Source organism: Hyla sarda, chromosome 10 (genome assembly GCF_029499605.1).
Source record: "Hyla sarda isolate aHylSar1 chromosome 10, aHylSar1.hap1, whole genome shotgun sequence".
Taxonomy (NCBI): domain Eukaryota; kingdom Metazoa; phylum Chordata; class Amphibia; order Anura; family Hylidae; genus Hyla; species Hyla sarda.
The window spans coordinates 137091495-137107192 of record NC_079198.1 but is presented as its reverse complement, the minus strand read 5'-3'; the positions used below and the strand labels follow the sequence as shown (position 1 = coordinate 137107192).

General features: G+C 40.3%; 1 protein-coding gene across 11 annotated transcripts in view; it reads left to right on the top strand.

Annotated features, from left to right (window-relative positions):
• LOC130293821 (calmodulin-binding transcription activator 1-like) overlaps positions 1–15698 on the top strand; it is a 1711968-nt gene that overhangs the window by 1673617 nt on the left and 22653 nt on the right. For 8 of the 11 annotated variants that reach the window (XM_056542963.1, XM_056542962.1, XM_056542965.1 and 5 more), the window contains one exon: positions 13899–14080. The exons of 2 other annotated variants lie outside the window; for them this stretch is intronic. In XM_056542963.1, coding sequence (XP_056398938.1) covers positions 13899–14080 — 182 coding nt within the window. Of the gene's footprint in view, positions 1–13898; positions 14081–15698 lie in introns of those variants that run through there. One more of the 11 variants, XM_056542968.1, reaches the window with a different exon arrangement.

The following is a 15698-nucleotide window of genomic DNA, read 5'->3' as shown; positions in this document are numbered from 1 at the left end:
TGACTTTAAGATAAAGAAGGCAAAAATCTGCCCTAAAAAAAAGTCTTTACAGTCATTGTATTTGTAGTTATATGGATTTTTGCGCAAGAATAGGAGTTGTTTTTGTAATCGGCAGAAACATTAAAGGAACACTCCAGGTAAAGCTGAGATACTGTTATGTATAGTGCAGGGCCCGAGGTGTTCCTTGTCCTCCCCCAAACCATAGCACACATTGTACGTTTTACTTGTAATGTTCCTATAAAGCTATGCTATCTATTGCCTAAATCATTTTGTAAAATGTTAAAGGGCACTCTGACAATAGGTTAAAAAAAATAACATGCTGGAGAAGCCTATAGCATTGCAGCATTTGTCTGTCCCAGTTGTGCAACCACAAAAAAAATCAATTTGTTTTTTGGGTATGTAGTCTTCTCCTCTACCATGTTGTCTCACAACTTCCTGGTTGAGCAGTTGCTCAGTACTACAATTCCCAGAATGAAGTGGTTTCCCTCAGGTCTTTTTCATGGCCATACCACCCTTCTTATTCCATCCCTTAGCACTCCTGCCCAAATCTGTTGCTGAACATTTTATTTCACAGCAGACTATTGCAAAGTGTGGTTGCAGCACCTGATGTATTCATTCTCTGTCTGCTTCTCTGCCTGTGACGTTGTTTAGCACAATGCAGCATGCTAAACACACCGTTATTCTTTTCTAAATGTCCCTGTACAGATATATATATGTATATGTGTATATGAAAGGGAGATGGTGATGTAGCTGGAGGGGCTGGTCCGAGAAGATGATGTCACTTAGCGGGGCAGGTTATAGGTCAGAGACAAGGTACAGCCACGTCTACTGAGACAGCAGAGGATGATGTGTGGTCTCTGGAGAGAGGAAGAAGCCAGGCGTCTACTGAGACAATACCACACTGACAAAGAGAGGTCTTCACAACTTCCTGTCAGGAGAGAGGGAGGAGTCAGAATACTGCTGAGACAACACACTGACAATGATAGTGCTACCCAAATTTCTGTCAGGAGACAACGCCACACTGACAATAATGGGACTACACAGCTTCCTATCAGGAAAAATAGAAGAGCATGGAAGCTGCTGAGACAATTCCACCTTGACAGTGAGAGGACTACACAACTTCCTTTCAGGGCTGAATCATGCAAAAGCATGCTAAAGCCAGTGCAATTTATGATAACACTATATTAGTAATTTATTCCTGTATGTCTTGTGGGTGATAGTTTTATTTAAATACAGTTTTCAAATACAATACCATAGTACCCCTTTAAAGGGGTTCTCCGGTGCTTAGACATCTTATCCCCTATCCAAAGGATAGGGGATAAGATGCCTGATCGCGGGAGTCCCGCCGCTGGGGACCCCGTGATCTTGCACGCGGCACCCCGTTTGTAATCAGTCCCCGGAGCGTATTCGCTCCGGGTCTGATTACTGTCAATCACGAGGCCGGCGGCGTGTGACGTCACGCCTCCGCCCCCTTGTGACCTCACGCTCCGCCCCTCAATGCAAGCCTACGGGAGGGGGCGTGACAGCTATCACGCCCCCTCCCGTAGGCTTGCATTGAGGGGGGGAGCGTGACGTCACACGGGGGCGGAGGCGTGACGTCACACGCCGTTGGCCCTGTGGTCGCCAGTAATCAGACCCGGAGCGAACACGCTCCGGGGACTGATTACAAACGGGGTGCCACGTGCATGATCATGGGGGTCCCCAGCGTAGGAGAGATCTCATATGGGTCGAAAAACTGTGAGATGATTGAATAAATACAACCCAAACTGCATTTTCTCTTAAAGGGGTACTCTGCTGCTCAGCGTTTGGAACCAGCGCTGGGAGCTCGTGACGTCACAGCCCTACCCCCTCATGACGTCATGCCCCGCCCCCTCAATGCAAGTCTATGGGAGGGAGCGTGGCAGTTTGTTCCAAACGCTGAGCAGCGGAGTACCCCTTTAAGCCACATAGAGAAGAGAAGATACACAAACATCTAACGCCATGCAAAAATGTGAGAAAAACTAAATATTAATTTCACAAACATAGAAAATGTCCTCCCAAAAAATGACTGAATACATCATTATAAACTATAAAGAATATTTCCGGCCCTCTGTTCGTTAGCTATGAGCTGGCATTCCGCCTGACATTCCAGGGGCTTATCTCGGAGTGGGAAATAGAAACAGAAGCAGCACTGAGGCGAGTAAGGTGAATGCAAGTGTCAGACATAGATAATGATGTATAATAAAAGACACAGTAAAACAAAAAACAAATAGCTTGATATATATCTTACTGTATACCAATAGACTTGGTAGTTTACAGGTGTATTCCCATCTTAAAGGGGTTATCCAGCCAAAGACATCTTATCCCCAATCCAAAGGATCGGGGATAAGATGTGTGATCATGGGGGGCCCGTCGCTGGGACCCCCCGCCATCCCCATAAAGCCACACCCCCTCCATTCATGTCTATGGGAGGGGGCGTGACAGCCGTCACGCCCCCTCCCATAGACATGAATGGGGGGGGCGTAGCATGACGTCATGAGGGGATATGGCGTTACGTCACACCTCCAGTCCCGGAAACAAATAGCTTTCCGAGACTGGAGATGCAGCCCTGCATAGAATGCGGGTGCTGCTATTTGGCCGGATAACCTCTTTAACTGACATAGTTAAACTTGCAGGGCACAACAAGATGAAAATACAAATACATTTTAATTGAGCAAACTTCTCTCCTTCTTTCTCCTTGATATTCCTGCTTATTTCCCACATTGCTGACAGCTCATTGCCTAGGTTACTGACCACTTCTCTACTCAGAGGTGATCAGGATGGTATAGATATGGTCAGGCTTGTAGATCTATCCCATATACATATCTAGATAGATAGATACACACATCAGCCAGGCCACCTCTTCTTGAGTGAAACAGTGGTCTGCAACCTAGGCAATGAGCTGTCCATAAGGAGAGGAAAGGAGCAGGAATATCAGGAGAAGGAGGCAAATTTGCTAAATTATTGTATCTGCAGAAATATTTAACTTGGCGTACCCTACGAGTTTAACTACATTACTTGAGATGAGAACTCAACTAGCATAGCATGTTCAATGTTTTTGTCTTTGGTTTTAACTTGGAAATTTTTTGCATATTTTTTTCCTTTGTTTGATCCTAAAGGTGGATCAGAGAAGAACAATGTATTTTTTAAACCAGATATTTGCATATATATGCGATATCAACAAAACTTTTCATTGTAAACCATCAACTTTGCTATAGTTCTGCTATACCGGGACAATTTCTCCATAAAGCCATCCAAGTTCTAGCCGATCCTAAGTAGTTACTTTACTTACTAGTAAAGCATTGGATTCAACTGTATCAAAAGTAACTGTATTGATATCCTCCCCAGACCCTCCTCGCAGCTATGATAGGACACTAGATCTGTCAATCATAGCTGATAGGAGGGACTAGGGTAGTGTTATCCAAACTGTAGACCTCCAGCTGTTGCAAAAACTCCCAGCATGCCTTGACAGCCATTGACTGTCTGGGCATGCTGAGAGTTGTAGTTTTCCAGCGCTTTAGGTCCACAGTTTGAAGACCACTGGACTAGGAAAACTATTAATACAGAAGGAGCCCATATACATTTCTGGGTGCTGGATTATGGCTGTCGCGCCATTCACTGTATAGGGAACTTCCTGACTACAGAGGGCTGGTTTGTAGTCTGGAACCATAGAGACACATATGTCCGTATTGGGGATTTGGATGTAAAGTGAGGAATTTATTAAACCATTTGCCAAATTTCTTAGGCTTAAAAAAGTTGCAAAATATTGCCATATTTTTTCTATAACGTGTGATTGTTTTTTTACTGAAGGGGGTGGGAGCAGCAATGGATTGACACATTTAAACCAGTAAAATGGCACAAAAAGTAAACCAATATATGCTCATAGCAGATGTAGGCTTTTTTTTATTTTGTACAATAATGTCAATGGATAAGAGATTAATAGTGATTATAGATAATGTAGTTTATATAGATTGTATAGGTAAATGGATAGATAGATAGATAGATAGATAGATAGATAGATAGATAGATAGATAGAAAGATAAATTGGCCAGCACATACTGATACCAAACTATTGCATGGACATACAGGTGCACGCTGCTAGACTAAATATACACAAAGAGGAGAATACAGCAGCACACTGCTAGCACAAAGATACAGATAAAACATGAAATGCTATATTGCTACAATGAAAAATGAAAAATTGAGGCGCCTCGCTCACCATTTGGCCAAATAGTTTGGACCATCCCACCGCGATAAGGTGACCTCATTGGGATGGACCCTACACTATGAATGTACCTCTGTGCAGTTACCAGGCTTGTAAGGTCTGAGACATCCAGCACCTTATAAGATGGGTGGGGTGCAGGAACCAACATGGAGGTAGCCACTCCCCCCATATTTATAACACAAAAAAGGATAAGTTGGCCAGCACATACTGATACCAAACTATTGCATGGACCCGGCATACAGGTGCACCCCACCCATCTTACAAGGTGCTGGATGTCTCAGACCTTACAAGCCTGGTAACTGACTGCACAGAGGCACACAGTGCCTGACTTCACAGTGTAGGGTCCGTCCCAATGAGGTCACCTTATCGTGATGGGATGGTCCAAACTATTTGGCCAAATGGTGAGCGAAGCACCTAAATTTATAATTTTTCATGCTGTATTCTCCTCCTTGTGTGGATAGATAGATAGAAGGAATCCCCCGCAGCACACTGGATAGTGTATAAAAGGTGAAGTTTTATTCCATCACACAAGACTGTATACAAGCGACATTTCAACTAACTCTCCTGGTTTTTCTCAAGCTCAAGTACAAAAGTGCAAACTCACACATTATATAAGGACACCAATCTGGTATCTGACAGTGAATCAATTAATCAATCAAAAGAATCATAATACACAAATCCATAATAAATACATGTGATCACAAATCAAAACATATACAGTGTATATCAGGGACCTCAGCCCATCTAATATATACAGTGTATATCAGGGACCTCAGCCCATCTTATATATACAGTGTATATCAGGGACCTCAGCCCATCTTATATATACAGTGTATATCAGGGACCTCAGCCCATCTTATATATACAGTGTATATCAGGGACCTCAGCCCATCTTATATATACAGTGTATATCAGGGACCTCAGCCCATCTTATATATACAGTGTATATCAGGGATCTCAGCCTATCTTATATATACAGTGTATATCAGGGACCTCAGCCCATCTTATATATACAGTGTATATCAGGGACCTCAGCCCATCTTATATATACAGTGTATATCAGGGACCTCAGCCCATCTTATATATACAGTGTATATCAGGGACCTCAGCCCATCTTATATATACAGTGTATATCAGGGATCTCAGCCTATCTTATATATACAGTGTATATCAGGGACCTCAGCCCATCTTATATATACAGTGTATATCAGGGACCTCAGCCCATCTTATATATACAGTGTATATCAGGGACCTCAGCCCATCTTATATATACAGTGTATATCAGGGACCTCAGCCCATCTTATATATACAGTGTATATCAGGGACCTCAGCCCATCTTATATATACAGTGTATATCAGGGACCTCAGACCATCTTATATATACAGTGTATATCAGGGACCTCAGCCCATCTTATATATACAGTGTATATCAGGGACCTCAGCCCATCTTATATATACAGTGTATATCAGGGACCTCAGCCCATCTTATATATACAGTGTATATCAGGGATCTCAGCCTATCTTATATATACAGTGTATATCAGGGACCTCAGCCCATCTTATATATACAGTGTATATCAGGGACCTCAGCCCATCTTATATATACAGTGTATATCAGGGACCTCAGCCCATCTTATATATACAGTGTATATCAGGGACCTCAGCCCATCTTATATATACAGTGTTCTGTGCAGAAATAACCACACACCCCATTTAAGATCCCTATTAATCCTAGGGAATAGTGACTAAAGTGATTAAAATCAATAAACCTACAGTAACATGGGAGGGTTCACTCACCGGAATGTGATATTCAATAAACGCCATGTGTTAGATACGGACGCCGCTGCAAGGCACGAGCCGGCGCCAGAAGTGCGTCATCTTTAGTGGAAAGGCACTAGGAGGCACCCGTAGTGTTACTGTGCGTGTACAGCACTCGGGAGAGCGCGGCGCCATCTTAAATGAGGGAAATGTACCAGTAAAAGAAAATAACCGAACCAAAAGAAAGAAAAACAAAATGTATGCACAGAGGTTTGTATCATGGGTCCCTGTGTATAGCACCGCCACAATTCCACAGTACTGGAGACACATTATGCAAATAGGGCTTTGTGTGGATAGGAGACAAACACCGGCGACGTCTATCTCCTTATCCACGGGTGTCGTTCCACTGGAGCCCATGTCAAATAGACGGCACATCCAATGGTCCGGCACTCCATAAACCCCTACCTCTTAAGACCCTCTCGGTCATATATCTAGCAGGCAGTTCTGATGTGGCACATAACATGAACCCAATTAGGGACAGGCAAGTCCCACATAGAATCGTGCAATTAAAGTAAAAATATAATAATTAAAAAATAAAAAAAATAAAAAAATATAAATAAAATTTAAAATTACAAAGTGAAAAATGACAAAGTAAAATCATAACCAAGATAAAATTGCATAAAACATAAATGAATAACAAAATAAATGGTTATGCACGGGGCCTCCAGTGTCTGACACACAAATGCCATACCCAAAAAAAATCAGTGCATCGACTAGAACTGTCCCCAGGGATGCCTGTCTCCCCACCACCCTCCATGATGTTTTAAATTCCACATTCATTCCTGCTGGTTTTAATGTATTTAGAGTATAAATCCATTTTAACTCAAGCCTTCTGAGCAGACCCTGTCTATCACCTCCCTGTTTTAACTGGGGAACATGGTCATTCACCATAAACCTCAAATCCCTTTCATTATGTCCTTGTTCTGAAAAGTTCTTAGAGACTGGAAGGTCTAACTTTTTCTTTCTTATAGTATATCTGTGCTGATTTAATCTGATCTTCAGGTCCCATGTGGTCTTCCCAATGTAGAGAAGACCACATGGGCACCAAAAGCACATATATGACAAATGATAAGTTGCAAGTCACATAATGTTTAATAGGATAGACTACCCCTGTAGCTGGATGAATAAAGTTACTTCCTTTGCGCATAAGATTACAATTTATGCACGAACGGCACGGAAAACTACCTTTTCAGGGCAAGGTGATGTAACGTTGGGGGTCGCCAGATTATAATGAAATGTCTGCCTTCACGAGTTTGTCTTTCAAGTTCGCTGTTCTCCTATAAGAAATCAGAGAGGACTTGAAAATTCAGGAATATTGCTGTAACATCCCAGTACATTCCAGTATTTACATACAATGCCCCAATCTTAGGGGAAACGTCATTGTACATAGTAACAAAGGCAATTCGAGGAGTATCTCCCCCTCCATTTTTCGGCCAAAGTCCTGTGTTGTGTGATCCTCCTCTCTCTCTTTCTTTTTATCAATGATTGGGGATACCCTCTTTCTCTAAAGTTGTCAGTCATTCTGTCCAGAGCTTTCTCCCGTTTGTCTACTGTGTCAGTGATCCTCCCTGCCCTCAGCATCTGGCTGTAGGGGAGGAAATTCACCATCGACCTGGGGTGACAACTGTTATACCTCAAGAGTGTTACAATCCGTCTCCTTCATATATAGGTCAGTCGTCAAGCGTCCATTGTCAACTGTAACCATGACATCCAAGAAACTCACCGAGTGTGTAGAGTGAGTTAACATAAACCGAATGTCTGGATCTCTGCTATTGAGATGTTCCTGAAACAATAGTAATTCTGTTACATCACCAAGCCAAATCAAAAAAATATCGTCTATATACCTCCACCACTCCAGTATTTTGCTGGAGTGGAGGGATACATTGACATAAAAATAAGTTCGCCATAAAAATATTAGCATAAGTGGGTGCAACATTGCTACCCATTGTGGTCCCCGCTTCTGTAGGTAAAAGTTACCATCAAATAGGAAATAATTGTTCTCCAACTCTAGTCTCAAAAGGGAAACCACAAAGTGAAACTTGATCTCTGAAAAATTAGTCTCACGTAAACATTTAGTGACCGCCTCCACCATGTTGGATGGAGGTGTAGAGACTAACAACATCAAATGAGGCTATAATAGCCCAACTTGGAACTTAAATGTTGGCAATTTCTGTAAAAAATCATTGGTGTCCCTGATGTATGACCTTGTATTTACTGCGAAGGTCCTGAGTAGTTTGTCCAGAAATACTGAAATATGTGAGGTAATGGAAATTCTGCCTGATACAATAGGACGGCCTGGTGGATCTCGGCAGTAAAGTCCTTATGAATCTTGGCAGTAAATATAGGAGTGGAGTCACTGGAAACATTACAATAAGATATTTCTTTGTTTCTTCATCAATAACCTTATCATCAAAGTCATCAGACTCCACTACCGACTTAATCCTATCCTCAATAGAGACCCTGGGATCCCTGGGTAGGCATTCGTACACATTATGATCATTCTATTGTCTTTCAGCTTCCTTAATGTACTGCTCCCTGCCCAAGACCACGACCGCTTCACCCTTATCGGCTGGTTTGATGTGGTCCCTGGCAAGGGCAGTCGAGGCTTCCATATCACCTCTCGTCATATTAGGATGTAATAATCGATTATTACTCATTTTTAATTTAGACACCTCCCTTTTCACACATTCATTTTTCAGTTTGTAATTTTAAATTAAATTTTTATTTAAAATTTTTATTTTATTAGTTTATTATTTTATTTTTATTCTATTATTATTTTTATTATTATTATATTTTTACTTTAATTGCACGATTCTACATGGGACTTGCTTGTCCCTAATTGGGTTCATGTTATGTGCCACATCAGAACTGCCTGCTAGATATATGACCGAGAAGGTCTTAAAGGGGTACTCCACCCCTAGACATCTTATCCCCTATCCAAAGGATAGGGGATAAGATGTCTGATCGCAGGGGTCCCGCCGCTGGGGACCTCTGCAATATAGCATGCGGCACCCACCTGTTTCTTGTCCGGAAGCGCTGGAGGGTCTGGGTCGCGACCACGGGAACGGAAGTCCGTGACGTCATGACAGGTGGGTGCCGCATGCTATATTGCAGGGGTCCCCAGCGGCGGGACCCCTGCGATCAGACATCTTATCCCCTATCTTTTGGATAGGGGATATGATGTCTAGTGGTGGAGTACCCCTTAAAGATGTAGGGGTTTGTGGAGTACCGGGCCATTGGATGTGCCGTCTATTTGACATGGGCTCCAGTGGAACGACACCCGTGGATAAGGAGATAGACGCCGGCGTGTTTGTCTCCTATCCACACAAAGCCCTATTTGTATAATGTGTCTCCAGTACTGTGGAATTGTGGCGGTGCTATACACAGGGACCCATGATACAAACCTCTGTGCATACATTTTGTTTTTCTTTCTTTTGGTTTGGTTATTTTAATGGTACATTTCCCTCATTTAAGATGGCGCCGCGCTCTCCCGAGTGCTGTACACGCACAGTAACACTACGGGTGCCTCCTAGTGCCTTTCCACTAAAGATGACGCACTTCTGGCGCCGGCTCGTGCCTTGCAGCGGCGTCCGTATCTAACACATGGCGTTTATTGAATATCACATTCCGGTGAGTGAACACTCCCATGTTACTCCCATGAGTAAGGGGGAGGTCCCCCGAAAGGTCGCGTCATGACCCTGATGGCTCCCAGTTAGTAAGATAAGACCTCTGCTAGACTGGATGTGCGCCGACATCCCATCTGAAAAGCTGATTAAAACTGCAGAAATATCGGAATAAACAAGAAAAAGATGAACCGTCTAAACGTGAGTGCTGGATTTTATTCTAAAAGCCTATAGCCCATGCCTTTTTATATATGATTCTACTGAGGAGGTGGTGAATATCCACACTTGGGCGTCTACACAGAGACTCCGGTGACTGAACACTCCCATGTTACTGTAGGTTTATTGATTTTAATCACTTGTCACTATTCCCTAGGATTAATAGGGATCTTAAATGGGGTGTGTGGTTATTTATGCACAGAACACTGTATATATAAGATGGGCTGAGGTCCCTGATATACACTGTATATATAAGATGGGCTGAGGTCCCTGATATACACTGTATATATAAGATGGGCTGAGGTCCCTGATATACACTGTATATATAAGATGGGCTGAGGTCCCTGATATACACTGTATATATAAGATGGGCTGAGGTCCCTGATATACACTGTATATATAAGATGGGCTGAGGTCCCTGATATACACTGTATATATAAGATGGGCTGAGGTCCCTGATATACACTGTATATATAAGATGGGCTGAGGTCCCTGATATACACTGTATATATAAGATGGGCTGAGGTCCCTGATATACACTGTATATATAAGATGGGCTGAGGTCCCTGATATACACTGTATATATAAGATGGGCTGAGGTCCCTGCTATACACTGTATATATAAGATGGGCTGAGGTCCCTGATATACACTGTATATATAAGATGGGCTGAGGTCCCTGATATACACTGTATATATAAGATGGGCTGAGGTCCCTGATATACACTGTATATATAAGATGGACTGAGGTCCCTGATATACACTGTATATATAAGATAGGCTGAGGTCCCTGATATACACTGTATATATAAGATGGGCTGAGGTCCCTGATATACACTGTATATATAAGATGGGCTGAGGTCCCTGATATACACTGTATATATAAGATGGGCTGAGGTCCCTGATATACACTGTATATATAAGATGGACTGAGGTCCCTGATATACACTGTATATATAAGATGGGCTGAGGTCCCTGATATACACTGTATATATAAGATGGGCTGAGGTCCCTGATATACACTGTATATATAAGATGGACTGAGGTCCCTGATATACACTGTATATATAAGATGGACTGAGGTCCCTGATATACACTGTATATATAAGATGGGCTGAGGTCCCTGATATACACTGTATATATAAGATGGGCTGAGGCCCCTGATATACACTGTATATATAAGATGGACTGAGGTCCCTGATATACACTGTATATATAAGATGGACTGAGGTCCCTGATATACACTGTATATATAAGATGGGCTGAGGTCCCTGATATACACTGTATATATAAGATGGGCTGAGGTCCCTGATATACACTGTATATATAAGATGGGCTGAGGCCCCTGATATACACTGTATATATAAGATGGACTGAGGTCCCTGATATACACTGTATATATAAGATGGACTGAGGTCCCTGATATACACTGTATATATAAGATGGGCTGAGGTCCCTGATATACACTGTATATATAAGATAGGCTGAGGTCCCTGATATACACTGTATATATAAGATGGGCTGAGGTCCCTGATATACACTGTATATATAAGATGGGCTGAGGTCCCTGATATACACTGTATATATAAGATGGGCTGAGGTCCCTGATATACACTGTATATATAAGATGGGCTGAGGTCCCTGATATACACTGTATATATAAGATGGGCTGAGGTCCCTGATATACACTGTATATATAAGATGGGCTGAGGTCCCTGATATACACTGTATATATAAGATGGGCTGAGGTCCCTGATATACACTGTATATATAAGATGGGCTGAGGTCCCTGATATACACTGTATATATAAGATGGGCTGAGGTCCCTGATATACACTGTATATATAAGATGGGCTGAGGTCCCTGATATACACTGTATATATAAGATGGGCTGAGGTCCCTGATATACACTGTATATGTTTTGATTTGTGATCACATGTATTTATTATGATTTGTGTATTATGATTCTTTTGATTGATTCATTGATTCACTGTCAGATACCAGATTGGGTCCTTATATAATGTGTGAGTTTGCACTTTTGTACTTGAGCTTGAGAATAACCAGGAGAGTTAGTTGAAATGTTGCTTGTATACAGTCTTGTGTGATGGAATAAAACGTCACCTTTTATACACTATCCAGTGTGCTGGGGGGATTCCTTCTTCTGTGTATTTGTGGACCCTACCTGCAGGCACCTACAATTGGGACTATTGCTAGATAGATAGATAGATAGATAGATAGATAGATAGATAGATGGATAAGAGATAGATAGATAGATATGATATATATAGATATGAGATAGATATGAGATCGATAGATATGAGATAGATGGATATATATATGAGATAGATAGATAGATAGATAGATAGATATGAGATTGATAGATAGATATGAGATATGAGATAGATAGATAGATAGATATTAGATAGATAGATATGAGATAGATAGATATGAGATAGATATGAAATAGATAGATATGAGATAGATATGAGATAGATAGATATGAGATAGATAGATAGATATACAATGACTGTATTTCCTGGAATAAATCACTTTTTTGCACTTTGAATTGGTGTGCTGCAGTCGCCTTCATTGTATATACAGCCATTGGATCCAGGACCGGGATCCCTGAGACTTCCTGCACCCATCTACTACTTTGCTGTCTTGGGAGTGCTGCTCTACATTTGTTGTTAGATAGATAGATATGAGATAGATAGATAGATAGATAGATAGATAGATAGATAGATAGATATGAGATAGATAGATAGATAGATAGATATGAGACAGATAGATAGATAGATAGATAGATAGATAGATAGATATGAGATAGATAGATAGATAGATAGATATGAGATAGATAGATAGATATGAGATAGATATGAGATAGATAGATAGATAGATAGATAGCAACAGGAGAATACAGCAGCACACTGCTAGCACAAAGATACAGATAAAACATGAGTAGATAAAACATAGATAGAACATGAAAAGCTATACAGCTGTAATGCAATAAATGAAGATATGAAACTATGAAAATATGAGGTACTTAGCTTGCAAATTTGGCGGCAAATAGCTTGGACCGTCCCACCACGGTAAGGTGACCTCATTCTGGGACGGACCCTACACTGTGTATATGCCTCTGTGTGCCTCTAGATAGATAGATAGATATGAGATAGATAGATATATTAGATAGATAGATAGATATTAGATAGATAGATAGATATTAGATAGATAGATAGATAGATAGATAGATAGATAGATATGAGATGGATAGAATATTGGCATAGATTTACTACTTACTACAAATGTCCCAGAACTCATAAGGGGCATGGCTTCAATGAGTAAGGGTTGCCTAAATTTCCCCAAAATGCCCAAAAATATTGGGAACACAATTCTAGTTTAAAGTAATCTAATAGTAATCTAATAGTTGGCCTTAATTTGGACTGGACACCTGACACATTCAGTGTCTAAGAAGAACAGTTTTAATAAATTTCCCATTTGTGTTTACATTTGCTTCTGTGTATATATCTATACATATTTAGTCTAATACGGTGGAACCTCTTTGAGAAGATCATCGAAAATTGAATTTTAGAGTGGGTTTCTATTGGGGTGGTCTTCTAAGAGATATCGGCCGCTTATTCACAACATAAGATGGACTAACAATCTATTTAAGGGGGTTGGTTATTTGGAGAGGTTTCACCTTCTATGATAGTTTAATGTGAAAAACTAAGTTTGAATTAAATACATTAATTAAATAAAATAGAAAAATAAAAAAGATAAATACCGCTATTGTGTTCCATAGAGGAGCAATCATTTTGGATACCTACAGGGCGGTTGATCCATTCCATTTTTCTTTAATTCTTCCATTGATTTGTATCTTTCCAGGTCGGGTGATATTACTTCGCATTGTTTGGATCAGCCTGTTGTATAACAATGTTTTGGCTTTTGTGTTGCAATAATGAAGACTTTTTTAAAATAATTTTCTTTCGTTTACTTCTTGCAGGGTCTGAATGTTTTTGGAGCAAACATGTGTATATTAAATTGCAGAAAGAATGCTCAGAGGTGTCAGTCTTTTTGGGCCACTCTATCTTTTTTACTTTCCATTCCTAATGAGATTTCTGGAAAATGGCAAGATATCAAATTCCCCAAATACCCCACATGCACTTTCAGCTCTAAGAGCAACAGGTAACTTAACAAGATGTCTCAGCGCGCCTGAGGTCTTATTTTATTTTATAAATTAACACCCCGCCCCCAGCGATGCAACAATCTCTCTCTGCGCCATACATTCACTTTAACCCCTTTTGTGCTGAAATTATAAGAAAAAAATACGAATAAAATTATAAAGATTAAGGTAAGGTCTGTTTGGGACTCGCTGTTGCTAAGTTTTTTTAAATTATATATATATATATATATATATATATATATATATATATATATTTTGTTTTTGTTTTTTTCGTAGACTGTACAGAGGCTCACATAGTCCTAACACATGGAGGTATGTGGAGGTAGAGCAGGGGCCCCATAGGCCAGCAGGGATATCGTATTTAAAGGGGGTTATCCAAAGGAAAAAAAAAGTTAGGGTCAGTCGGTTAGTCATATTACGGCAAAGTTTATGAGGCTTTAAGGCCGCTATAAATATTAGAAACAAGTCACCTGAACCCACTGATTTTGTCAGGATGGGCTGGATGACTTTATATGGGGGCTTACTGACACTCCTCAAAAGACGGTATCGGGGAGCGAGGGATAAGCCTGTTGTCTGATCCTTTTGTTTTTGGTGAGATGACCCCCCATCAGAGCTGACTAGCAGCTACTTAACCTTTTTTTTTCTCCTTTCGGAAGACATGAGCACTCAGCCGAGATGAGCGTACATGTGTATAAAGCAGTCTCCCCCAACCTGTGCAAAGCCACAACTCCCAGGATGCCTGGACAGCCAAAGATGGTCCGGGTATGCTGGAAGTTGTAGTTTTGCAACAGCTGGAGGCACCCAGATGTCCTTTAAATTTTATCACCAGATGAGGCCAGTTTTGTTGTTTCCTTTGGTTATTTACTTATTTATATAATTTCAGCATTTTGTTTGCAAAAAAAAAAAAAGAATACTTCAAACATTTTATAAAATGTATACAATTTTACCAAACATTAGTTTATTTTTATTTGAAGGAGATATCTGGCGAAAAATAACTTTTCAGTAGCTGATCGCGGGGGATCACTGGGTTGGGACTTAGCGCTCAGTAAGCAGCACATGCTGCAGCCGGCACACGCTCCATTTATTCCTATGGGAGACCCAAGTACAGCTCGCGGGCATCATCGGCGCTCCCATAGAAATAAATGGCCCAGCGGTCGGACACCCCCGCGATCAGCTACTTATCTCCTATCCTGTGCATAGGGGATACGTTTTTTTTTTTTTTTGCCAGAGTACTCCAATATTAAACATAAAAAAAATTACATTGTGATAGTTATTATTATAATATTTTTTTGTTAATAATTATTTTATTTATCAATAATTTTTTTTATTATTATTATTATTATTATTATTATGTTTGGTATATGTTTTTTAGTTATCAGATTATTTTGTATTTATTATTATAATTTTTTTATTATTATCATCATTATTATTATTATTATTATTACTATATATCATTTTCTAGTTAGCCATTTTTTTTTATAAATTATTATTATTATATTATTGTTTTTTTTCCTGGACTAGAACTTATGGGGTACTTCGGTGGAAATTTTTTTTGTTTTTTAAATGAACTGGTGCCAGAAAGTTAAACAGATTTGTAAATGACTTCTATTAAAAAATCTT